At 40.4% G+C, this 25,779-nt stretch overlaps 1 protein-coding gene across 5 annotated transcripts in view; it reads left to right on the top strand.

Annotated features, from left to right (window-relative positions):
- The window catches only part of Cdk8 (cyclin dependent kinase 8), a 70,235-nt gene that overhangs the window by 34,815 nt on the left and 9,641 nt on the right, over nucleotides 1–25,779 (top strand). For 3 of the 5 annotated variants that reach the window (XM_059248926.1, XM_059248927.1, XM_059248930.1), the window contains exons 3-7: nucleotides 5,458–5,568; nucleotides 8,612–8,752; nucleotides 15,691–15,748; nucleotides 18,001–18,132; nucleotides 24,600–24,743. In XM_059248926.1, coding sequence (XP_059104909.1) covers nucleotides 5,458–5,568; nucleotides 8,612–8,752; nucleotides 15,691–15,748; nucleotides 18,001–18,132; nucleotides 24,600–24,743 — 586 coding nt within the window. The remainder of the gene's footprint in view (nucleotides 1–5,457; nucleotides 5,569–8,611; nucleotides 8,753–15,690; nucleotides 15,749–18,000; nucleotides 18,133–24,599; nucleotides 24,744–25,779) is intronic. The other 2 variants (XM_059248929.1, XM_059248931.1) reach the window with 2 other exon arrangements.

A 25,779-nucleotide genomic window follows, 5' to 3' on the forward strand; every position in this document is an offset into this window, starting at 1 on the left:
CACACAGACTCTTACATTATTTAAACTGCTTGGCCATTAGCTCAGGCCTGTTATTGTCTAGCTCTTACTCTTATATTTAGCCCATTTCTATTAATCTTTACTTTGCCACATGGCTCATGGCTTACTGGTACCTTACATCTTCCTTGTCCTGATGGCGGCTGGCAGTGTCTCTCCCTCAGCCAGCTTCCTGTTCTCTCAATTCTCCTCTCTCTTAGTCCCGCCTATACTTCCTGCCTGGCCACTGACCAATCAGTGATTTATTTATTGACCAATCAACAACACATTTGACATACAGACCATCCCACAGCAAGAGACTCACCATCGGCAGGGCAGAGCCGTTAGCGTTATCTTTTGTTGGGGTTATTTGGGCTATTTAAGGTCCTTTGTTGATACATCATCCAGCCAGCCATATATATATATATATATATATATATTTAGTTAGTTAGTTAGTTGGCTAGTCCATTCAATTTCTAAAGACTGCCTTCTGGAATTATGATTTAGATCAATAAATCATACTTTGATTGAGAAAATTGATACCTTAATATTGTAACTTTAAAGTTAATGGAAAGGCATACTTTGCATTTTATAAGATTTCTTTTAATATTTTATTTTTTACAGACCTTAAAGACTTTATATACCTCTGTTAATTTCATCCTTCATGAGTGAATTTTTAAAACATGAAATACGTTTTTTCATACTGAAATGGAATTATTTTAAATTTTAATTTTCAGGGTTTTTTCCTGCTGTATTCTAAAATAGAATTACTTTTCTTTGTTATATCTTATATTGTATACCCTAACCCTTTCTAAATTCCCTAGGATGTTTTTGGTGGTTCCTTTGGGCTTTCTAGTAGGATAGCTATACTTTCCTCCATCTCTGTGCTTTTTCCTTTTCCTTTTCCCATCATCCTGTAGTGCAGGCTAGGTGCTCACAGAATACTCAGTGCTGATAGGAGTCGGCAGCTTTCACTCTCAGGCCGTCTTGAGGGGAGTGTTTTCAGTTTCACCGTTTTGTGTGATGTTAGCTCTGGACTTTCTATAGCTGCCATCAGTTGAGCCTAGAAAAAATCCTTTTCGTACAGGTTTCTGGAGGAATTTTCCATTATCATACTGTTTCATCACATGCTTTCTTCCACGTATACTTAAGTGACCATATTGTCTTCCTTAGTTAAATTGATAAATTATACTCATTTCCTTGAATTTATTGATTCATTCCTGATGTAGCCCATGTTATATTTTACGTTGATGGATTTAAGTGGCACATACATCATTAAGGACTTTGAATCTGACTTTGTGGGATGCTGGCTTATCCTGTCCTTTCTTATACAGTGTTTCTGTCAGATTGTGATACTGAGATTGTTACAACTTTGCTTATGGAGTAGGATGTTATTTTTCATCCTCTGTTTTCTGATATTAGCATTTACTTGGTATTTCTTCTTAAGCATTTAATAGAATTCACCCACCAGTATATTTCCTTGATAGAGTTCTTGAGATTTTACACTTCTGTCATTGAGTGTGAGTTACTAGTGTGGAGTTGTTCGCACGCTCCCTGCTGCTCCTCACAAGTGCCGCTTCTCCAGCCACCCTGTCACCTCTTCATGAGCGTTTGCTTCATCCGCTCTCCTCTTATCTCTTCTCCTTGGGCCTGTGTTTCTCCACTTTGCTGACTAGAACCTTGCTCCATTGGCTTTTTAGCTATTCTTTCCTACTATAAGTATTTAAAAATATAAATCCCTACAAACTATGTTTTATTTTCATGACACAAATTTTGTTGTGTTTATTTTTTTATTATTTAGTACAAGATATTTTCAGTTCTCTTTTATCCATTATTTAGAAATCTGTTACTTAATTTATACATCATGAGGCTTTTCTGGATACATTATCATTGTTTGCTGCTGTTTATTTTCTTTGTGTTGAGAGAAAAAGACTTTCATAGATACATACTGAAATACTGATTGGTAAATGTAGTTCAAATAAGTCAAGAGGTGAAGAGAAAAATGAACTTGAATGTAGATAAAAAGGACTGAGCGGCAGCCTTCACTTAGGGACATGGTGTAACAAAAGGTAAAGAAGGAGAGGAATTTCATCTTTGTTTCACCTGCTTTCTGCCTTCTATAAACCCTCTCTGACTCCTCCTGTTACTAACCTGCACACACTCGGTTTGGTTCTTTTGTTGTTGTGTTTTGTTTGTTTGGGTTTTTTTGGTTTGTTGTTGTTTTGTTTTGTTTTCAGACAGAGTTTCTCTGTGTAACAGCCCTGGCTGTCCTGGAACTCACTCTGTAGACCAGACTGGCCTCGAACCCACAGAGATCAGCCTGCCTCTGCCTCTCAAGTGCTGGAATTAAAGACATGCACCCCCACCTTTTGGCTCATTCTGGTTCTTTAATAATATTTATTACAAATAAAAATCTTTTTATATATATATATATATGTGTATATATATATTTGGAGCTGAGGATCGAACCCAGGGCCTTGCGCTTGCTAGGCAAGTGCTCTACCACTGAGCTAAATACCCAACCCCACAAATAAAAATCTTAGGAGGATTCCTGTTGTTTACTTTAGTTTGTTGCCACCCTTACCCAGACTAGACTGTGACACATATCATTAGCATGGCCTAGACCTGGTGCATCCAGTCCTCAGGAAGCAGGAGAGAATTTTTGAGCGGTTCTTCCAAAGTCAGGACATTGTAAAGCTCTCATTTTCTTGTCAGCTTTTTGTCACAATAATTTCCATAATTCCTGTGGACTGGAATCCATGTAGCTTCATGTGCTGGCCAGCTGTGCATCAGATGTCAGTGGCCTCTGATGGATGGTCTGGGGCCATAGTTAGACTGCTTTCATAATGCACTTCCCACTCCAACCTCACTCAGCATCTCTGTTTTTATCAGTTTCTAAGAATTTGGTTGAAGAAAGATTCTTCAATTTAAATTTTTTGAAATAATTTGGCATAAGTAAGGTTCAGTTTAACTATTAACCATGATTAAGGTATACATTTAGAACTTGGTTTTGCTTTTAGGAACTGTTAATGTTAGAAGAGAGTGTCAGGATTGGGGAGATGATTTAGATGGTAAAGTACTTACCTTATAATCACAAAGATCTTTGTGTGTGTGTGTGTGTGTGTGTGTGTGTGTGTGTGTGTGTGTGTGTTTCGAGACAGGGTTTCTCTGTGTAACTTTGGAGCCTGTCCTGGAACTGGCTGGCCTTGAACTCACAGAGATCCGCCTGGCTCTGCCTCCTGAGTGCTGGGATTAAAGGCGTGCGCCACCACCGCCTGGCCCACAAATACCTTTATTCAGTTCTTAGCATCCAAGTAGAAATGCCTGCCATGGTCATAGCAGGGCATGCTTGTAATCTCAGTGCCCAGGAAGTAAAGACAGGAGGCTCCCTGGGGCTTGTTGGCTGTCCAGTCTACTGTAATTGGAGAGCTCCAAGCCAATGAAAGACCATGTCTCAGGAGGTGGGCAGCATGTCTGAGGATGACACCAGAGGTTGTCCTCTGGCCTGTACACACATATACACCCCATTTACACAGACATGCACATGCGCACACGTACAAATTCATAATTTTTAAAGAGAAGAATGCACTGTCATTTTGAAAATATTAGGAGTTTTCTTACCTAATTTCTTCCTCTTCACTCTCGCATATATTGACATGGTATGTTTTTAAATATTACTATTTTTTGTACTTTACAAGTTTAAATTAAATATGATATATGATAACTGGGATAAATCAAATTTATAGTGAATGATGTATTCAAAGTAGACATATACTCAGAAAAATTTAAAAATTTCCTCCATTGGTAAAATTGGAAAAACAAGTGGTTTCTGTGAATAAAGCTAGTATGGATGCATTTAAACATTTTATTTTGTAAAGACTAACCAGTTCTTTGCAAATGAAAAAAATAAATTCTGCTAAAGGCCAACTTAGTCCTTGGGATCCACCTGTCTCCACTGACCAGCTCTGGGAATATAGGCATGCACTGCCATGTCTGGCTTAATAAATGTATTTATTTTTGATGATGATATTTTTAACTTAGGGTGGCTTTATCAGAATGTAAATCTGTTATAAGCTGAGGAATGTCTCTATATATAACAGAATGTTTTCACCTATAAAAAGGAAGAAAAAAAAAAAAAACCCTGCTACATGCTGCAACAAGGATGAACCTTGAAGATGATACTGAGTGAATGAGCCAGACACAAAAGGCTAAGTATGAGGCCGGGTGCTTTCAAAGTCCTGAGTTTGATCCCTAGAATCTACAAAAAAAGCTAGGCATGGTAGTACATGCCAGTGCTTGTAGTCCCAGTGCAGAGGAGGTGGGGATGGATGGATCCCTGGGGCTCACCAGCCAGCCTAGCCTATGTGGCAGATTCCAGGCCAATGAGAGAACATGTCTCAAAATAGAGAGATAGGTAAGCAGGTAGGTGGGTGGATGGGTGGATGACTAAGTAAACGAGTTGGGGAAGACGGCTCAGTGACTAAACACGTGCCACTTGTTCTTCTAGAGGAAGTGAGTTTGATCACCAGCACCCACATCAGGTGGTTCACAACTGCTTATAACTCCAGCTCCTGGGGATCTGGCTCCCACTTCTCACCTACATGGGCACCTGCACATGTAGCAGACACACAGATACATGAATACACATAAAAACCAATCAGTCATATGGATGGCACCTCAAAAGTGATACCCAAAGTTGTCCTTCCTCCTGCCGTCTCCTTGGTACTGGGAATACAGGTACATGCCTGTCAGCACAAATGAGAAAGACAGGTGTTATGAGAATCCACCAACACTAGGTGTCTACCATAGAAACCCTTAGGGACAGGTAGTAAAGTTTACCTAGAGCTGGGTCATTGATAGATAAAGCATTTCTGCTTGGAATGGTGAAAATTTATAGTAGTGATGGTTCTACATACAGCATTGAATATATTTAATGCCACCAGTTTGTGGATTTAAAAATGGCTAAGATTGTAATTTTGATAAAAAATTAAAATCACCAGTCAAGCAACAAATGACAGATTTACTGTTATCCTCTTTTCAGTATCTTGTTCCCTGCAGGTTTTCTGTCACAAAGCACCTGTGTAGCAATCACACTTTTTCAAATGTTTATCGAATGCTTAACATCAGTAAGCGCTGGCTTTGTGGCCTTTAAGTTGCTGCTGGGTGGGTGGGTGGGGTCTGAGATGGAGCCCTGTTTTGTTGCCCAAGCTGGCTGTGGACTCCTGGGCTTCAGGTGGTCTTTCTACTTCAGCATTCATCATCGAAGACCTCTGTTTAGTTCCTTGCAGCCAGGTAGAAGTGCCTGCCATGGTGGCAGCAGGGTGTGCTCATAATCCTTGTATACATGTATGTGCTATGTGCTACCACACCTAATTTGGTATGATTCTTCTTCTTCTTCTTTTTTTTTTTTTTTTTTTTTTAGTATTTGTGTTAAATTTTGAATGAATCTCCTTTGTTTTGTAGTTACTTCGAGAGCTTAAGCACCCCAACGTCATCTCTCTTCAGAAGGTGTTTCTGTCTCATGCTGATCGGAAAGTATGGCTTCTCTTTGACTATGCTGAACATGACCTCTGGGTAAGGTGGACTGCTGGTAGACAGGGCTGTTGTTTTCAGTCAGCTTGAAAGTGACTGAACAGTTAGCTTCCACTGCACTAGACTAGAAATCACCTTACCAAAATGCTGGGAAGCAGAAGTGTTTCCGATGTGGGGGTACTTATTTACATATATTGAATGAGACATCTTAGAGGCTGAACTCATGTCTGAACTTGAAAGTCACTTGTGTTTTAATTTTATTTTTACCTTATACATATAGCCTGAAGGAAATTTCATACAATGTTATAATAATTTTGAATATGAAAAAAAATGTTTCATGGTGTGAAATCATGTTAGCTCTCAGAAAGTTCTGAATGTCAAAGCATTTTGGATCTTCAGACTAGGGAGATTGCCAGTATTTCTTTTTGATTCTGGCGCATTGTCCTTTGTAACAGACGGTAAAGAAATAAGGAGTGTGAACAACTCAGAACATTGTTTCCTAACTACAGAGTTGATTTTAAAAGGTGACCTTGTTTGCTCTAAGGTTTTGAAAGGACATATTTTCCTTTATTCTGTAGTGTGAAGGAATTTAAAATGAAATAGTACTTGTTGGGTAAGCATGCTATAAAAGGATAGACAGGTCTAACTACTGTCCCTACCCCAGTCCTTTGATGCTAGGAAAGTCTCCTAATAGTCCTGAAGCTGTTACAAGCTGTATGAGCTACATGTCGAAACTTATTAGTGATGTCTTAGTTACTCACAATTGATATTTCATATAGTGTATCCCGTTCTCATCGGCACTAATATGTGTTACTATTTGAATTGGCGTACTCTTGCATAGAGAGAAATCATTGCTGTGAGAGCCGCACTGCAAAACAAGAGTATTGTAAAAACAGACTGCATTGTCTCTTGTGGGTTTGTTTCCTAGGTTTGTTTGGCCTGTGGCATTTTTACATATTTAGACCCAAATTGTGTATTGAAGATTTCTTGAATGAGTGATTATAGTCTACAGGTTTAGCCAGTACCAGGAAAGACTCATACTATATTGATAAGACTGTAAATGCATCTTATCTTAAATAGACAAAATAAAAACCTTTGCCTTACTATCATTCATGTTCATGCAGCCAACCTTAATTAGACTCAGTGAGTCACACAGTATAGGACATGAAAGCAGGAGGGGCAGATGTCTGAGGACATAGACAGTGCTTATATATCGTACTCAGTGTGACATAACAAGCATTTTACATATAAGCTACATTGCATACAATTTGATGTGTATAAGCAATTCATCATTGCCTTTTTCATTATTTTACTAGTACTTACTGAAGGCAAATGAATATTTTTAACATTACTTTAATAAAAACAGGACAGCCCATTTCCCTAAAACTTACAACTTTACTTTTTTTCCTACTTTAATTGGAATATTATATGTGGATTGACAGACATAAGGCAGCAAAAGTACACTTAAGAGTTGTTTGAAAATCATTTATATCTATAGCCTGTGTACTGTATATTTGATTTTTTAGCCTTGGAATATGAAAAATATACAGGCAAGAAATTCCCATGCTGTGTGATTTTATTGCTTTATAAGTTTTTAAAATATTTTATTTTTTAGAAAAATCACTGTCCTATTTGAAGTGTGACCTGAAGAAATAACACCTTCAGTTATCTTACCTCCTCTACTTGGTTTTTGTTCTTGGAAGCTTGAAGCTTTTAGTTATTTAATGTGCTCTCTATTTAAACCTATTTTTATTACATTTGGAGAGTCAGTAGATTTTCTTCTTACTGACACAGACTTGATAATCACATTTTAGGGTAGGTGATACATATTCTAAATTATTAAGTAATATCTGAGGTATAAAACTGAGAAGAATCTTAATGTAGCCTGGTGCTGTTGTTCAAATGCAGACAGGTATGCACCAATGAATACGTTTGTCTTTTCACTTCAGATGTTTTGCTACATTTTCCTCTTTGGGAAATCCAGCTCCTTGGTTCACAGCTTACTAGTTATCCCTTCTGTTCGCTACTCTGTATAACAAACATCAGGTAGAAAAGCAGATGTTAGCTTGCATGTTAAGCATCACATTTCTACTCTCTTTTTCTTTTTAACCACAAGAATCTACTTAATGATGAAGAGCCCCTGTGTAGTTTGTGCTAGAAATGAGTGTGCAGTGGTGTAGGAGGCAGAGCTGACCTGAGATGGTCCTAAAATTTACAGGTGTTATACAGACAATAAAGATCATCGGCCGGGCGGTGGTGGTGGTGCACGCCTTTAATCCCAACACTGTGGAGGCAGAGCCAGGCAGATCTCTGTGAGTTCGAGGACAGCCTGTGAGAGCGAGATCCAGGACAGCCAGGGCTGCACAGAGAAACCCTGTCTCAAAAACAAAAACAAACAAACAAACAAAAACACAAACAAACAAAAAAAAGATCGTTGAGAGCTTGAAACATGGAAAAGAAGAAACCTTTTCCTGTACATTTATTAGCGAAGTGTTTTAATTGATAAAGTTGTACTTTATTTCTCTCTAGTTGTCTAGTCACTTGTACAGGAAAAGCTTTGCAGGTTACCAGGCAGGCTCTTTCCTCATCTGAATCCTTTATGTTTCTAAGTATATCCAGCTTGAACTGGCTATCTACTTGTTATCATTTCTTTAGTTTCTATATGTTGGGTGTGTTTTACTGAAACATCCGTTTGCTCTTCATAACCCATGAGTGTCAGAAATTGGTACCATACGTGTGCTGTTCAGTCAGTCAGAATTTTGTCTTTCCCCCTTTTTATTGAATCTTTATTGGAAAAAAATGATTCTTTTCTTGGAAATTCCTGCCAGATAAACAGATCCATAGTGCCCCAGATGTAATTAACATTAATTATATTTTAAAATGAAGAGCACCCTAGGTCCTGCCTCTCTGTCTTCTTTCATTTCCTGAGATGCCATTCCATCTTAAACATGGAATTGACCTCGGTTGTTAGGATGTGCTTTCTGTGTGTGTGCTAGTTCTGTTGTGCTGTAGGGTTCTCAGTCCTCGGGTGAGCGTGACACTGCCTTTTCTTGTTTGTAAAGCTTCTTGTGCTGTTTTCTTTCAGCATATAATTAAGTTTCACAGAGCTTCAAAAGCCAACAAGAAGCCAGTTCAGTTACCTCGGGGAATGGTGAAGTCACTGTTGTACCAGATCCTGGATGGGATTCACTATCTTCATGCCAACTGGGTGTTGCACAGGGATTTGGTGAGTTGATCAACAGCTGGGTTCAACCAGGAAATATATTTATAGTGGGCACTTTCCCCATTGTCTGTAGAAAAATCTTGCCATAGCTGGTGTGTGAGCATGCAGTAGTCTTGTCCTCACTGCCTAGCTCTTATGTAATGTAGAAATATTCTTTGTGACTTGGGCTAGTGAAGATTGGGTTCTTTCAGAAGGCTCTGGTAAAGCCACCTCAAGAAGAAAGGGGCCGGGCGGCGGTGGCGCATGCCTTTAATCCCAGCACTGGAGAGGCAGAGACAGGCGGATCTCTGTGAGTTCGAGGCCAGCCTGGTCTACAGAGCGAGTTCCAGGACAGGCAACAAAACAACACAAACAAAACAACACAGAGAAACCCTGTCTGGGGGAAAAAAAAAAAAAAGAAGAAGGAGGAGGAGGAGAAGAAAGAGTTTGGAAGACCAGAGCACCTTAACAAAAGGCAACAAAAATCTCTTGTTTGTAGATACTGTCCAAATAATAATGACGAATACCATTGCATGCAGCAATGCTGAACAGTGTTAATGTAGCCCCTACAATGAGGACCTGTGCTCCACTCCATTATCCTTCTACATACATCACACTGCCTGGCTAGTCATGCATCCAGAATGTTCTTCACATGGCAGCACCTCCTCTTGTAACTTCTTTCCTTGGAGTGAGATGTCCCGAATGTTCTTTTTTTTTTTTTTTTTTTTTTTTTTAAATATTTATTTCTTTTACATCCCAACTGCAGTTTCCTCTTCCTCCTCTCCTCCCAGTTCCTCTCCACCACCTTTCTTCTTTCTGCACACCCCCCCCATCCAATCCACTTCTCCTCCATTTCTCTTCAGAAAATGGCAGGCCTCCCTCCCACTCCCATGGATGTCAACCAAACACGGCATGTCAAGCTGCAGTAAGGACTAAGCACCTCCCCTTGTATTCAGGCTGGACAAGACGACCCAGGATCAGTAGTAGGTTCCAAAAGCCAACAGAAGAGTCAGAGACACCCCTGCTCCCATTGTTCAGAGTCCCACAAGACCAAGGATTTTTTTTTTTTTTTTTTTTTTTTTTTGGTTTTTCGAGACAGGATTTCTCGGTGTAGTTTTGCGCCTTTCCTGGAACTCGCTTTGGAGACCAGGCTGGCCTTGAACTCACAATAGCCAAGGATTTACTGAACTTTCTGTTTTATTAAATCAGGTTCATTATTAATACAAATACTGGCTTGAGCATGCCTGTGATCCCAGCACCCAAGAGGCAAAAACAGGAAAATCACAATATTGAGGTCGTTCTGGCTACATTTGCCCCCAAAAATAAACCTGGAAGCATTCTTTTGTTAAGATGGTAGAGATGAATATTGGGTGCTTTTACAACTAATACCCCTGTTTGATAAGTGAAGATTTATATTGTCACCATTAATCATCACACAGTGGAGGCTAATAGCTCTCTGAGTTGTTTTTGGTAGGAAGTGTAGAGTTATTCATGTAGAGCCCTGTGCGGGCTTAGGGTGAGGTAAGGGCACTTGTATGGGTGTGTTTTGTTAGTTTCTTGTCATAGTGTTGGAAATTGAAGGAAAATGGTCTGATAGATAGGAAGCACAGATAGTATTTATTTTGTGAAGTAACTTATTGATCTAAACTAAATCTTTTCATATTCGAACATTAAAGTCCCCAGTCACCATAAAGTAGAGAGAAATTAAAGCACAGGTGCATGTGCTTGTGCCCCACTTCTCCTACCCTGGTCGTTCCCTCTCTTCTACTCCCTGCTTCTTGGCAGTGAGAATGTTTGTAGCAATTATAATCCTGCCTCTGCTGCTCCTGTCCATATTAGGCTTTTCCAGAGCAGCAGAACACACAAGGTGTCAGCATAGGGATATATAGAAAGCAGTTTATTTTAGGGAATTGGTTCATGCGTTTTAGAGGCCTATTTATTCAGACTCTGCAGGATAGGTTGCAAGCTGGAGATCCAGGAAGACATAGAATAACAGTTGGATACTGAATCCCATCTGCTGGTGCATCCTTTGTTGCTCACAGTCAGTCTTTTTTCTATTAGAGCCTTCATTTGATTGGATACCTTCTCACAGGAAGGAGGGCATTGGCTTTGCACGACTGTAATGAAATACTTGACATGATTAACTTACAAAGAGAAAAGATGTATTTTTTGGCTCATGGTTTTGGAGTTCCCGCTTCATAGTAGATGGACCTCGTTGTTTTGCCTCTGGTTGATGTTAGGTGGCAATGATGAGGAATGAGAGATGGAGTAGAACTTTTGCCAGGAAGCGAAAGAGGAAGCGGTGAGGCTGAGCTCCCAAACTATGAGGAGTGAGCTTCTAGGGAGCAATGACAAGGGTTCCCACTAGGCCTCACCTCCTGAAGGTTCTACCACCTCCCAGCAGAGGTTCCAAGTCAGTTCACAGAAATATCTAGAATAATGTTTGACTCAAACACCTGAGCACTGTGGCCCAAACTAGCTAAAATGTTAATCTTATACAAAAAAATTCCCAGAGGCTCTAGCTGAAGTCGGTGGGATAAATTACTTCCATGTTTCTCTATTTCCTGGTTATCTATAGCAGGAGTATGGGTTGAGACTTCCCACATGTCTTTGACTGTGAAGAAGAACTCATGGGAACTTCTTACGCAGATATCAGTGAGGATGTGTAGCCCTTTTGTGCTTCTGATGAGCTTGAGGTTTGTTTGAATCTTGGTTCCATCTCTTAACTGTGTAGCCGTGGGAAAGGTTAGCCACTCATGGCATTAGTGTTTGCTTTCATGTGCTGTGGTGCTAAGGGTCAAGCCTATGACATTGCACTTGGTAGACATGTTTCATCACTGAACTCCACTCCCCACCCAAATGAGCTAGGTTCTTGTCATCTGTAAAACGAGCCAGGCATGTGTACACGCGCACATGTGTACACACGCACGTGTGTGCACGCGCACATGTGCAGCCACTGTGGTAAAGATTAATAGGAAGCATTAGGAATGATCCATAATGTTTGGTATGTGTGTTTCATTTCCATCATCACATTGCCCTGGAGATGTATGTGCGATAGATATAGGAACAAGAATGGTGATGTCTGCAGTGCAAGCATCTGCCTTGGGAAATACTGGTCAGAGTTTGGGAGGTGAGGTACAGGGTAGAGAACAGAAAAATCATCCAGTTGTAAAACAAGACCATGTTCTTTCCGTTAAAAACAGTTGTTAGTGCTTTCAGGAACAAAGGAGCTGTAGCTTCAAATAGTAGTGCAGCCTTAGCTTTTGTCGTTACCCACTGGGTGCTTGTTCTGTTCCTGTGATGGGAGAGTCTCTTCAATCGCATGGAGTATATGTCCCTCAGAATGTCACTAATAGTGTTCTACCTCTTCTTTTGGGGTGACCAGGACACCTCATGAAAAGTATTTATCAGAGATACATTTCAATCTAGGACTGCTTGGAGGGAGGTCCTGGCTTTGGAGCTAAACTCCTCCCAGATTCTACTATTGACACAGGAAGGACGAAACTAGTTTTACGGGAGACTAGTTATTACCTTAATAAGGCATTGGGTAACAAAGTAAAATTACCGATCCAGTCTTTCAGAGGCTTCCTCGGTACTGACTAAACACTAATATCAAGGGTTTGCCAAAACTAGTCTTGCAACACAGCTCTTCTCTCTCTCTCCCTCCCCCCTCCCCCAATCCCTTCCCCTCCCCCCATACCCTCTGTCCCTCTCTCCTTCCTTCCTTCTTCCTTCTCTCCCTCCCTCCCCCTCTCTACACACACACACACACACACACACACACACACAGAGCAGATAATAACATGTCCAAATAAGTCTAAACCACTTTAAAACTAAGTCACTCTACAACCTGCATACCATAGTCCCATTACTTGAGAGGTTAAGCCTGAGGATCCTATGAACCCAGGAGTTCAAGGTCAGCCTGGGTAAAAGTTTAAAAAAAAAAATATTGTGAGAAAAACTAAAACACCTGCTGAGTGGGCTTTTAGCCCCAAGACTGGTTTCAGATTATAACCAGATAGGGAGAATCTAGCAAAGAAAATTGTAATACTAAGGGCTGGAGAGATGGTTCATTGATTTAGAGCACTTGTTGCTCTTTGAAAGAACCAGAATTTGAGTCCCAGTGCCCTCATGGTGACTTATAACCATCTATAACTCCAGTTCCAGGGGATCCAAGATCTTCTTCTGACCTCTGTGGGCACCAGACATGTCCATATATATGTATATACACACACATGCAGGGGGGGAAAAAACCTCATACACATAAAATAAATAATTTTAAAAATTATTTCTAGAAATGTGGCCACTAACACAAATGCCAGGCCAGACCTTGACAAAAGGAACTATTCCATAGCTGTTCTTAAACTCAGGTTCAAAACTTGGTCAGTCCAATAAGTTTAGAATAAAAATAAACTAGCCGGGCCCTCAGGAGCTATCTCTCTAGCCATGCAGATTTTTTGTTGTTGTTGTTTGTTTTTTGTTTTTCGAGACAGGTTTTCTCTTTGTAGTTTTGGTGCCTGTCCTGGATCTCGCTCTGTAGACCAGGCTGGCTCTGCCTCCCTAGTGCTAGGACTAAACGCGTGCGCCACCACCGCCTGGCTTCAGAAATGTTTTAATAGCAATAACACATAATTATCTAAGAGTTTTTTTTAGAAAACGATCCATGTTCTCTGTTACTCTAACATTTTTGTTCTCCTAATTTTTATTCACAGAAACTTAAACTAACAAACAAACAAAACTAGTTCTGGTATTGGGATATAACTCAGTTGATAGAGTGCTTGCCCAGTGTGCACAAAGTCCTGGGTTCCGTGCCCACCACCACATAAACCTAGGCTACATAATGAGTTTGAGGACAGCCTAGGATACATGAGATCCTATCCAAAACCAATAAATAACACCTGATTCTAATCCCAGTCTGCATCATTTTGTGTTCTGTTTCTCCTAGTCTTCATGTAGTATTTTCCATGCTGCTGGAGAAGATCTCAGGGACAGAGGTGACATAATCACATTTGTCTTTTAGAAAGACAACCCTAGCAATGATACAGAAGATGGGTTTGATGGGAAGAACTCAAAGTAAGGTTAAGGAGAAGACATGCATCAGGAGGCTTAGAACCACAAGAAGAGAAGTCCACTCATGGTCATGAACCTGTGGTGTGAGGTGAGGGCCAGAATTTCCCTCACTGAATGGAATCACTGCCCAACTCCACAAGGCTGCCCCATTGTTGACTGGTCACTGCAGTGTAGGAAAGCAGTTCCACCCTCTGGGCAGCATCAGTACACCGAGCCCACTAGAAACATTGTTAGTTTAGTAGTACACTCACTTTTGGCACTCCACTAGCTGCCCCAGGTGAAGAATGTGATGATGATGGTAAAGATCTCAGAATTTCTTTGTTGAATAAAATATGACGATGATGATAGCAAAACACACTGTTCCAAGAACTCTCTGCCTTGACTGTTGAGAACCCGTCAGGAGGGATCCAGAGTGGTGACAGGAGCCTGCACTCATCTTCAGTCGTTTGTTCTGGGGCTGAGTTGCATCCTCTTAGAATAGGAATTTGTAAGCCCTGGTGCCGTAGCCTGCCATTTCAGCAGCAGCATCTGTTTTCCTTTTAGCTTCTTAAAAAGAACTAATTTTGACCTTTGGGAGTTAGTAGGACAGTATACTGTTGTAACTGCCTTGCAGCCATCTCCAGTGATGGCTGTAGAAGCCTGTGAAGTGCTTGCCACTTTAAACAGCTTTTATAAAAATCTCTTATTTTGATTTTTTTATTGGTTTATTTATTTATATTTCATGTGCATTGGAGTTTTGCCTGTATGAGGTTGTTCGATTCCCTGGAACTGGAGTTAGACAGTTGTGAGCTGCCATGTTGGTGCTGGGAATTGAACCCAGGTCCTTTGGAAGTGCAGCCAGTGCCCTTAACCACTGACCCACCTCTCCAGCCCCTCTAAGGATTTTTTAAGTTGTTTAGATTAGTATTGGAGAGGCATTTCAATCCAGTCTCACTTCCCTTTGTCGGATTGGTAAACTGAAGCTGTGTCAGTAGGAAAGGAAGGGCAGCAGGGTAAGGTTTGAGGGAGAAGCCAAATGCCGCTTCCTTCCTCTCTTCCTCTCAAATGCCAGAGGATCGTGTGCCACTTTGAACAGGTTGTGACAGTCTGCTGTGTTTTTTAGAGTTTAAAACTAAAGTTCCCCTTTGGCAAAATCTCATGTTAAACTTTATCTTCTCTTTTATTTAAAAAAAAATCCTCAAAACTGTTGTTAATGAAAAATTACTGTGCCAACTTGTTTAGAAAAAGACCATATTAGATTTTTTTATATTAAACATAGGTGGGAGTCTTGTGGCTTCCAAAACAGAGTATCAGGTGAATTTTTGCCTGTAATTAGTTTGCTACTTTGTATTAAATGATCTATGGGGATTAATTTTTCTTAAACTCTTAGAACTTTTTAAGTAATTGAAACCATGCATCAGACCTGGTGACTCTTGCCAGAATCCTAGCACTCAGGAGGACATGGACAGTCACCACAAGTTCAAAGCCATGCTGTATACATCGTAAGTTCTAGGCCAGCCAGTACTACAGAGTAAGACTCTCAAAAACAAAAAGTGGGAGATCACTGGGAATTCAAGGCTGCCATGGTCTACATAGTGAGTTCCAGACTAGTCAGGGCTACATTATGAGACCCTGTCTCAAAAAAGAAAAAAGAGAGAGAGCCTCAGCATTGTGAGTTTCCAGTGCTCCACAGTGAAGACCTCTTGATTAGGGCCTCAGCTGTCTGCTGCTGCACTGGGGCCTGTGTGCAGCTTTGCTGGGTACACATACAGTTTCTATGTGGCTTCCTACATTTCACTTTAATTTGTTAGTACAAGTTTTTATTTAAGTAGATTTATGTTATACTAACATTTGTCTATTTAAAAGAAAACTACTGCTGTCTATTGAAAAAATTTGTTTGTTTGTTTCCACAGAAACCTGCTAATATTTTAGTTATGGGTGAAGGTCCTGAGCGAGGAAGAGTAAAAATTGGTATGTTACATCTTTGATATGTCACTGTTCAGTACACTTTTAAAATTGTTGTAGGCAACTGTTTTCTATATTGATATGTACATATTCATAGTTCCAGATGTCAAAAACATTTCCAAGGAGTGTACATGAAAGGGAAAACCTTCCCCCAGGTGTCAGACGATCCTTAGAGAATGAACAGCTGTAGCTGTAAAATAAGCCACATAGGCTTTCTCCAGACCCCACCCTAGTTAAACAGCCTCTGTCCCCAGCCACTTTGATTCCTCCATCAGTCCCTTTAGCCAGGTTCATGGGAACAAGCACTTGTACCAGCCCTCCAGCCAAGGAGCTGATCAAGGCACAGCTCTCGACCTGCAGGACTGGACCAGGCCTTGTCGAAGAGCAAAAGCATTCATGGCATTCTGCATCTTGATGTGCTCTTCTGTCCTCTGCATCAGACCTCTCCAGGGTGACAGTCTGTAAGGACAGCTGAATCTGTCCTATCTGTTTGCTTCTTTCATTGTCATTTTGCAAAGCAGTGTTTGTCACTTATATTTGGTTTATTTGGTTTTGAGGGGGTAAAAGACAAGTAAGTTATACATTAATGTAATTATGATAGAGAATTATAAGAACACAGAACACAATAGTAGTTTCTGTTGCAGTGTTTGATGCAAGGTAGAGATTCTCATCTTTCCTTATGCAGTGACCCTATAATACAGTTCTCTTGTTTACATGATCCCCAACCATAAAATTATTTTTGTTATTCATAACTAATTTGCTACTGTTGTGAATTGTAATGTAAATATCTGTGGTCTTAGGTGACCACAGTGAAAATCCAGTGGTCTTAGGTGACCCCTGTGAAAAGATTCAACCCACAAAGGGGTCACAACCCACAGGTTGAGAACCACTGAAGTAGAGACACCTATAGCTGTATGCCTTGTCCTCACCAGCCCAGTAAAACTTGGTCGACTCTTCTTCACCTCTCCCCATCCTCCTCTCTGAGCCTCTCAAAACTCACTTTCCACTTTCAAATAAACTTTTTTATGATACAGACTTTGCAGATTCTTAGTTGTGAGAACATGTGATGATGCACTTTGGTGTACTCTGAGATGTCATTGATGTCTGACCCTGTCAGTGCTCATCTTGGGGCCACCAAATGCTTTTGGCCTTAGATGAGCTTCTGAAGGGATCTCTTTAATCTGATGTCATGGTGTCTAATTCAAATGCCAGTTCAGGGCATGCAGAATAGACTAGTCCCAGCCAAAGAGCAATTTTAAATGTGTCTTTTAGCATCTGGTTTAGAAAGATTTTTATCATCTGATTTAGAAAGATGGCACCTTTACGATCTTCTTTAGAATTACACTTCTATATAATTATGCGTGCTGTTGGAAGGTTTGGGTGATACTGTGTCTTCAGGCATTCACATTTCAAAGGAAACATTTGATAATCTGATTCAAGGTTTTTATTCTTTGCCAAATTTGGGCTTTTCCCATCAACAGCTGTCAGTTAAAGGAGAATCTGCTTCATTAAAACTCCATTAGAGCAGAACTAAACTTACCCAGATGGTTGTGAATCTTGACATCTCCCGGTGGGCGGTAAACAGGGCTCATCCTGTCTTTGTGTGGAGTGACCCTGCATGTGATGTCATACAGAGGCAAAGCCTCGGAGTGTGGGTTAGCAGGGCAGAGTCTGCACCTAAGTAGCTTGATGGCATGGTGCTTGTGTCAGGAGCTCTCTTTAGGGCCTACTTGGGGGTTCGGGTTTGTGATCTTTTGAACTTCCATCTCATGTGAAGAAGCATAAGACTGAAATAAAGCATTTTCCAACTTAAAAAGTGCCATGAGTTTTAAGTTAGTGAAACTCTGGCCAAATAGATGAGAAAATAGTATTAAAATACAATTGTCAGCTCTGAGACGGCAGTGAGTAGGCTTGTTGATGCAAACAATGGAAAGCCCCACTTTGCTGTGCCTGACAGCTTAATGTCCCAACCTGTCCCAACCCCAGAGGTATGGCCCTCTGAAAGAAGTCTGCCAGAGGAGTAGCCTTATCCCAAGGTCTGGCAACAGAGCTTGTCATAAGCCAGTTCAAGAGCTGAGGGACAGTTTATTCAAAAAGACTGATCTCAAGCTTTTTCACATTTCAGTCGGTAAAAGCAGTAAGGTGCTTTATCCATTGTTCCAGGTCTGAGCACCTCTTGATAAATAACACTGGCAAATGGGACTGTGTAAGTAAAGTAGACCTATCTGTTTACTTACGTGGTTTTCTTGTTGTTACAGCTGACATGGGCTTTGCCCGATTATTTAATTCACCTTTGAAGCCTTTAGCAGATTTGGATCCAGTGGTTGTAACATTCTGGTACCGAGCTCCAGAATTACTCCTTGGAGCACGACATTATACCAAAGCAATTGGTGAGTAGGGCTAATTAAAGTTACAGTACTTTATTTTTTTTTCCTGTGAAAGAGACATTTTTGTACATGTTTAAATCAAGTAATAGATCAAATTCTAAAAACAAAACCCCAGAATTCCACCACCCATATATATGCATTAGTACCCAGGAGCATGGAATTGCACACGTCTCTTTACAAAAAAGGTTCAGAATGTTTTGAGTAAAAATTTTAATTTTATTTGAAAAGAGAAAATAAAAATTTTAAGTTCTTAAATTTCATACAAATGTTCTTTCTGCCACCAAAAGAAATGCTGACATCTGAAAGATACCTCCAAAATTAAAGAAGGAAGATATGCAAACGTGGGGAGTTAGGACTTTCTCAAAGTTAGGAGCGTGGTTCTCTTGCTTTCCGTGTCCCTGTTGTCAGCTGTGTTAGTGGTGTCCCGGCACAGCGGCTCTCTCTCAGGTCCTCTGCTATCTACCATTGCGAGATGTCGATAGCTAGCTTACATGGTACAGTGGGTGGACCACTCCGCCGCAGCCCTTTGTCTGCTTCATCTTGCTGAGGGAGTGTCACTGTGAAATACTGTTTCGTAGTGTGCCTGCCCTCTCCCTCATGTCGATGGCCTTTGGCTTGCTCTGTTGTATAGGGTGGCTTGCAGCCACTTCCCCTGTGACATGTAACCTAGGCCGCCTCTACCACCTCCCTGAGACAGTTTCCTTTTTATTCCTCTAGACTGTTGTGCTTTCTGCATCCTGTGTTTGTATCTTTTATTTCCTTCGCCTGTGGCTTTCTTTGGAAGATTATCTTAGAGGTAAATTGTCTAATTGGTAGTATTTCTGGAAAAGACCTTTAGAGTCATAGGTATCAAGTTGTGCTCTGATACTTCTTTTGCCTTTAGGTAGCAGTGTGTCTAATCCAGTCTCAAGCCAGACTTCTAAAATTCTGTGGATCACCTAGGCTTGTCCCTTTCTGAAGACAAATGCCATTTCTCATTTCCACATTTGACAGTGATTTTCTGGACACAGTCATTCAGCTCATATCGGGTATCTCTGGGCAATTCTTAATGTGTATGGTCCTTTGATTTCTCCTCAGACTTTCTTGTTTCTCTCTTCCTGAATGTACTGTTAGGAGATGCTGAGCCTCTTGGTGTTTTCCAGTGTGCTTTTCTGCCTTTCTTAGGCGTTCCTTGTCCGACTGTGACTCTTGTGTGGCATCTTGTTAGTTTCTGGAAAGAAAAGCTCTGCTAGTATCTTTGAAGACAGAGATTGCAGCATTTGTTTGTGGTTTGCAGTGTGCCCTGAGTTATTACCTGTCTGGTCTTTGGTGTTGAGTTGGAAGATAATTGTGCCTTGGTCCTTTCAAAGCTTCTGGACCTGCTTCTTAGTGCCACTAACCTAAAGCCTTGAGCACACTAAAGCTCACTGTTTTACTCAGGGCCATGCACTTGTCTTGCCTGTCTGCACATTCATTTGGGGGGGCTGGAGCATGGACAGGCTGAGGGACAGGCTACAGGTTCACAAACATTTTCTTGAAGCAATTTTACTTGCAGATGTTCATCTTGGTCACCACATCAGTGAAGGACATTTCTTGTCTGTAAGTGCCCTCTGTGTTTTCTTTGGGTGTTTTGAAGCCTAGACCCATGTTCTTGTAGTAGTGAGGAAGTTGCTTCTTGCCAGTTTCTTCCAGCACGCCCCTCTTCTTGCTTTAAAAGTCTGTGAGCTGCTGTTAGTAAACACGCTCAGTCTGAATGTCAGCTGTCTCCCCAGCAACCTGAGGAAAGAACCTGTGTTTTCTTCCTGGGCTCTGTTTTCCATTTGCATTTCATTTCTTTTCTGTTGTAAGTGTCCCTTGATTACTTAGGTAACCCCTGGGTACTCTGTTAGATCATGGGATACATAGGTTGGTGATTATGCTTTGCCGGTTCTTTAACAGTCAGCTGTCATCCCCAGGGAGACCAGATGCCAGAATGGGAGAATCTCTTCTGAGGCCAGTCAGATTTAAGAATCTCCTGGCTTTTGGCCCAGTTGCTGTATATCCAACAGCTGAATGCATTGGTAGACAGTGGAGAGAAGGGGCAGGTAGGTGTTGAAACAATAATCCTTCCCAGTTTGACATGTCCATAGAGTTTTGTAGGACTGCTCAGTTTTGTGTGCTGCTCAGGCACCATGCCGTAGACCGAGGTCTTTTTCGAGCTCTTTCGTCTGCCTTCTATGATCCAGAAACATGCTGCATCCGTGTACCTTCAGTCAAAATACTGTCTTCTCCAGAGAGCTTCCTGGATCATGCCATCTGAGATAACCTTGCTCCCTCACCCTCATTACATTCTCAACTTTTTTGTTTGTTTTGTTGTTTTGTTTTTGTTTGTTTTTTGTTTTTCAAAATAGATTTACCCTTTGCAACTCTGGTTGTCCTGGAACTCTCTCTGTAGACCAGGCTGACCTCAAACTCACAGAGATCTGCCTGGCTCTGCCTCCTGAGTGCTGGGATTAAAGGCGTGCGCCACCACCACCTAGCCACAATCTCACCTACTTGTCAGCTTTATCTAGAATCCACCAAACAGACCTCACCTTACTGTTGTCTGCCACAGCCTGCTAGTGCCTCGTCTCTGTTGACAGGTGAACCTATCTTGTCTAAAACTATGGATTTATATTTGTTAAGATTTTGCTCATATTTCTGTGTAGTTTCCAGATAGAAATGGGAGGAATGCTGCCATCATCCTCTGAGTTAATCTTGAATCCATCATGGCTAGCTTCTTAGCAAAAACTTTATGTTCGCTAATGGTCTTAGCTGCTTTGAGGTCACATTTTATTTTATAGAAAAACATTTATAAAGATAAGTCAGATGTGAAAAATCTCTCTACCTGCAGCTTTGTATAAATCTAAAATTATTCCAAAATATTTACTTTTTAAAAACCAGGGGAAAAAATAGAAAAAAATATTTAAACTGTTTTTGAATATGTGTTGTTTTCTAAACACATTTGAATCTTGTGAAAATACTCTTAAAACACATTGAAGATGGCTTTCTCAGTTAATATGATAGTTATTTTTTCCTTACCAAAGAATTGAATATTTCAAAGCATTGTTGCTTTTGGTAGGATCTTAGATTGCACACATAGTGGTGTGATTACCAAAGTTTAGCCCCCAGTGTGCTGAGCACCTGAGACTTCATCTGTTTCTCCCATTATGTAGTCCAGCAGTTTTAACTGCCTATCCAACTTGGGAGAGTACAGCTTTAATTGTATTTATCTCTCTCTTCTCCCTCCTCCTCTACATAAAAATAGGGAGCTAGTGTATAAACTTGAATATGAATGCAAGTTCTGGACCTTGTCCCTAAGTTTTCAGCCTCCACGAGAGGAAAGTAGAAGTATATACACAGAGGGATTTTGTCAGTTTTGTGGCAATTGACTCCCCATAGGAATGGTGTCTTCACTGCTGACACCTGGAGAGCATGTTCAGTCAGACACGCCATCTAGTCCTTCGGCGCCTATGAAAGTGCTGGAGTCAAATGCTGACATCACCATTAGCTCTCAGAGTTGTATGGCTTTCTATAGAAATGTTTGCCTTCTGCAGTAAGAGTCACATAGGGAACTGACTTGGTTACAGATGACTGGAATCAAGGCCAATGCTATTTCTTCAGCAGTGGTGATCCCTGGCTGTGCATACCTGATTTAGCCACAGTGCCTTTTGGAGAGCACTTCACTTCTATAAACACATTGCCTCAACGAGCTATAACATAGGTGCCTTTCTTAGCTGTTGTTTCTATCTGAGAGATCACACACTTGCCATTTTCAGTATTTTTAAATAAAAGTGAGGTAGTCTTAAGAGGAAATTGAGTTCTAGTTTCTGCTTCACAGTTTCATTCCTACCCCTCACCTCTGTTGGTAACTTAAGGCTTGTTCAGTGAGGTACTCAAATTCTCCACACCATTTAAAGATTCCTGCTGGGAACGCTATCTAGCATTTGGACTTCGCTGTCTGGTAGCTCAAGAGTAAGCAGCTGCAGTGCCCTTGGAGTTAAACTCACAACACTTAGAGCGTGTGCTCCTGTCCATCTTCATAGTGTCATTCAGAAGGGGGGTTCCGTGCTGGGATTCGGCAGATGCGCAAAGGAAATGCCTGCTTGATGATGGTAAACTGCCAAATTCCCAAACTCCACTACAAACAGATTTCAGTGCTATACACATTCGTCCATGTGGACAGCACTGGAAGCTGAATCATTAAACCAGAGAGAGAAGAATGGGCTAGTGAGCATGTTATCTAGGAGAAAAAGACTTGAGTGTCTGGGTTTTTAGTTTTGTTTTTTTGGTGTTAGGGAGAAAACTGAAGGAGAGGTATGATCAGTCCCCAATGATCTGTCACCAAAACTGTCTTGAAAGTTTTACTGAAGTGTACAGTTGAGCCCAAGTGCTCCTCCTCCAGTGGCTGAGTGTGCACTCATTGCGTGAGGTAAAACGGGGAAAGAAGGAATGGATACTCATTTTTCTTCTGTCAGAGTCACAGTGTTGACTGAAGTGTTCGACAGACCCTTCCACCCCCGTTTGTGTGGGGGACAGGTACAGCATCTGATTAGCTACACGCAGCTGCTGGAGAAGTGGCTGGGCTTTTCTCAGGGAAGGAGTTAGGCAGGCAGCTAAACAGGTACGAGAGAGCCTTCCGTGGATTTGGCTTATTTTGAAGCATATGAGCAAAGAAAAGAGAGACCTTCTGGAAAGACTTGGAAGTTTTAGGGAATAAATACCCAATCATCTGACTAGAGTTTGTGGTTGGTGATTAAATCAAGACTGAAAGTGAAGGACAATTGGTGGACAAGAGGCAGACGCAAGCAGTAAAGTTAGACGTGGCCAGGGTCAGTCAGTCAAGATTCATTAGCTGTTGTTCTACCCACCATGCTTTTCCTTCAAGAGAGAATACCTATTACGGAGAAACTACTCCATTCGTCTTCACGATCCTTAGTAACCAACCAGATGAATCCTTACTGTTTTGGGGATATATTATGAGTTGAATTTTAAATGTGCAAAATGACTCATTTCCCATTTTTTAATCCTCTTAAGCTCACCTATCCATGAAGTGGTTAAGATGATCAGAGGTTAAGTTTATATGAGGTAGCTATATATATATATATATATATATTAAACACAGAATTATTAGCTTTCCTGTGTACCCTCTGATACTCAAACAAAATAGCTCAATCTGTTTCTTGATACAACTTTTTCTCCATATTGTATTGATAGTATTGACCCTCTTTGTTTTCTGATATGAAAAAATTATGTGATTAAAAAATCATTGTCAAATTATGAATCCTTATGCAAGTAGATTAATTTGTCACTCCAAAATGTAAATGTGATAATTTATATATAATACAAGAATTTTGTTATGAAAATATAAAAAAATCATAATTGTAATAAATATGTTCCAGTGTTGAAGTTTAGAAATTCTCATAATTAACACTTTTTTTCCTCATTTCCTGCTTAAGTAATAGTTTCTCAAGTGCCTGAGTTGTCAGCTTCAATATAAGAATGAGTTTTGTAATTTGTCCCTGTGGTTATTCATGTTTGCCCCAGGTTTTGTGTAGGTCATTCAGAACTCACATGTTGAGCTACTGCAGTGTGCACAACACTATACTAAATATAAGTGAGACAGCACCCTCAAAGGAGCTATGTGCCAAGGATGCTTGCAGCTTCCTGCTCTAAGAAGGCATATATATAGCTCTTGTCTCTGTTAATAGCTCTTTTGAGTACAAACAAACTTGGTATGGATGAAAGTGAACTTATGTCTTGTGAATGAAAGAAATTTACTTTGCAGTTTGTCTCCTGTAAATAATTGTTGCTAATTTTTAGCCTGCATACCCATTTTGAAGATAGGTTTGTGGTTTTTTTCTTCTTGTGTTCTAATTAACTTTGCAAAGGTGATGCTGCTGCTGTAGCATAAAGAAGTGAAATAGAATACATGTCTTTCTTGTTAGTGTTAGCACAGATGATACTTACTAGACTTTAGCAGGTAAATAAACAAGATAAAATTATTTTATCATGAAAAAACATTCCTGTATTCTGGCAAGTGCCCAGTTTCAAGGGTCATGTGGATTTTCTGTTCGTTTTGTTTTAATTTCATTTGTTTGTGGTCCCCATGTTCCATATGCAGACTGTATAGCTATGATAATGCTTGAAGCATTTAGAACTCACCTAGATCCAGCAAATAAACAGAGGCTTCTACGAAGTCACTGGGTGGATGAGATATCATAGGAATGAAAGCTTGGTGGGTGGGGGGATATTTAGAGGGTCCTGTGGTATTTAGTGGTTATATTTGCCCAGGGATTACTATTAATGTGCAAGAAACAGAAAAAAGAACACTCCCCATTAAATTAAAAATGCATTTTCTTTTGGAAAGAAGCACTTTATTTTCCTCCTTTTTCTTTTTTCCTTTCCTTTTTCCTTTTTATTTTCTCTTTCCTGTTTTTGTTTTTTGTTTTTCTTTTCTTTTTCTTTTAAAGATATTTGGGCTATAGGGTGTATATTTGCAGAACTACTAACGTCAGAACCAATATTTCACTGTCGACAAGAGGACATCAAAACTAGTAACCCTTATCACCATGACCAGCTGGACAGAATATTCAATGTAATGGGATTCCCTGCAGGTACAGCTTGCTTTTGTCGTTTGTTCTCAATCACTGTTGTTTGGTGTCTCTGGAAAGGCTGTGTTTTTGGCTTATGAAAGCTTGTATTACATGATTCTTAGTTTTTTATAACTTTCATTTTTCAAAGAATCACAGAAATAGCAAAATACATATATTTCAAATATTAGCATTAAAATACTTAGGAGTTTTTTGAATTCAGTGAGGTTTTTGTTTGTTTGTTTCATTTTGGTTTGCTGTTTTGTTTTGTTGTTTGGTATTTGAAATGATGAGATATTTACAAAGGCTGGGTTAGCGGTTAACTTGACACCTTTTATTCCTGCCAGTGTAAACTAAAATAAACAGTAGAAGGTTTTTTCTGGCACCAGATCGCAGAGCTGCTGCTTGAGTACAAAGGCTGAAAGGTATGGTTCCGGAGAGTGCTGTGCAGAAGCACATCCTGTGGAGGAACAGCTCCTCTGCTCCCTCACTCTGTCGTTATTATTATTACTATTTTAATGTTTTGTAAAACAGCCAGGATGTGAGTGACAGTCAAGAGGCGTGGATTTTATAGCAGAGAGAAAATGTATAGGTGTTCCCCTCTCTGGAGTTAACATCTCTCTGGGTACATCCTGGATCCTAGTTATACTACAAAACAGTAATTCACCAGCCACCAAAAACTGCCCAGAGGTCCAGAATAATAAAAATGTGTGGAAAGCACCTAAATGATGTTGGCTAGTCAAGCATGTGACTGAAATCATGTTCTGTTGGGGGTGCTCTTTAGGTCACTACAGCTTAAGACCGATAGAGCTAGCTGGAAGCTTTCATTCCATGGTTCCTGGTAGGATTGTTAATTATCAGCAAATGCAGAACAAGCACACAGACTTCCCTTCTCCAGAATCACCCAATAGTTTGGGGAAGACCTCATTGGGATAAGAATTCCATTTACTCATTATACATTGGGGTACTAATATGATCCAGTTTCTATCTTGAGTAAAATGTATTGACATGATGGCACACACCTTTAATCCCAGCACTTCAGAGGCAGCAAGCAGCAGGT

Source organism: Peromyscus eremicus, chromosome 23 (assembly GCF_949786415.1).
Source record: "Peromyscus eremicus chromosome 23, PerEre_H2_v1, whole genome shotgun sequence".
Classification (NCBI taxonomy): Eukaryota; Metazoa; Chordata; class Mammalia; order Rodentia; family Cricetidae; genus Peromyscus; species Peromyscus eremicus.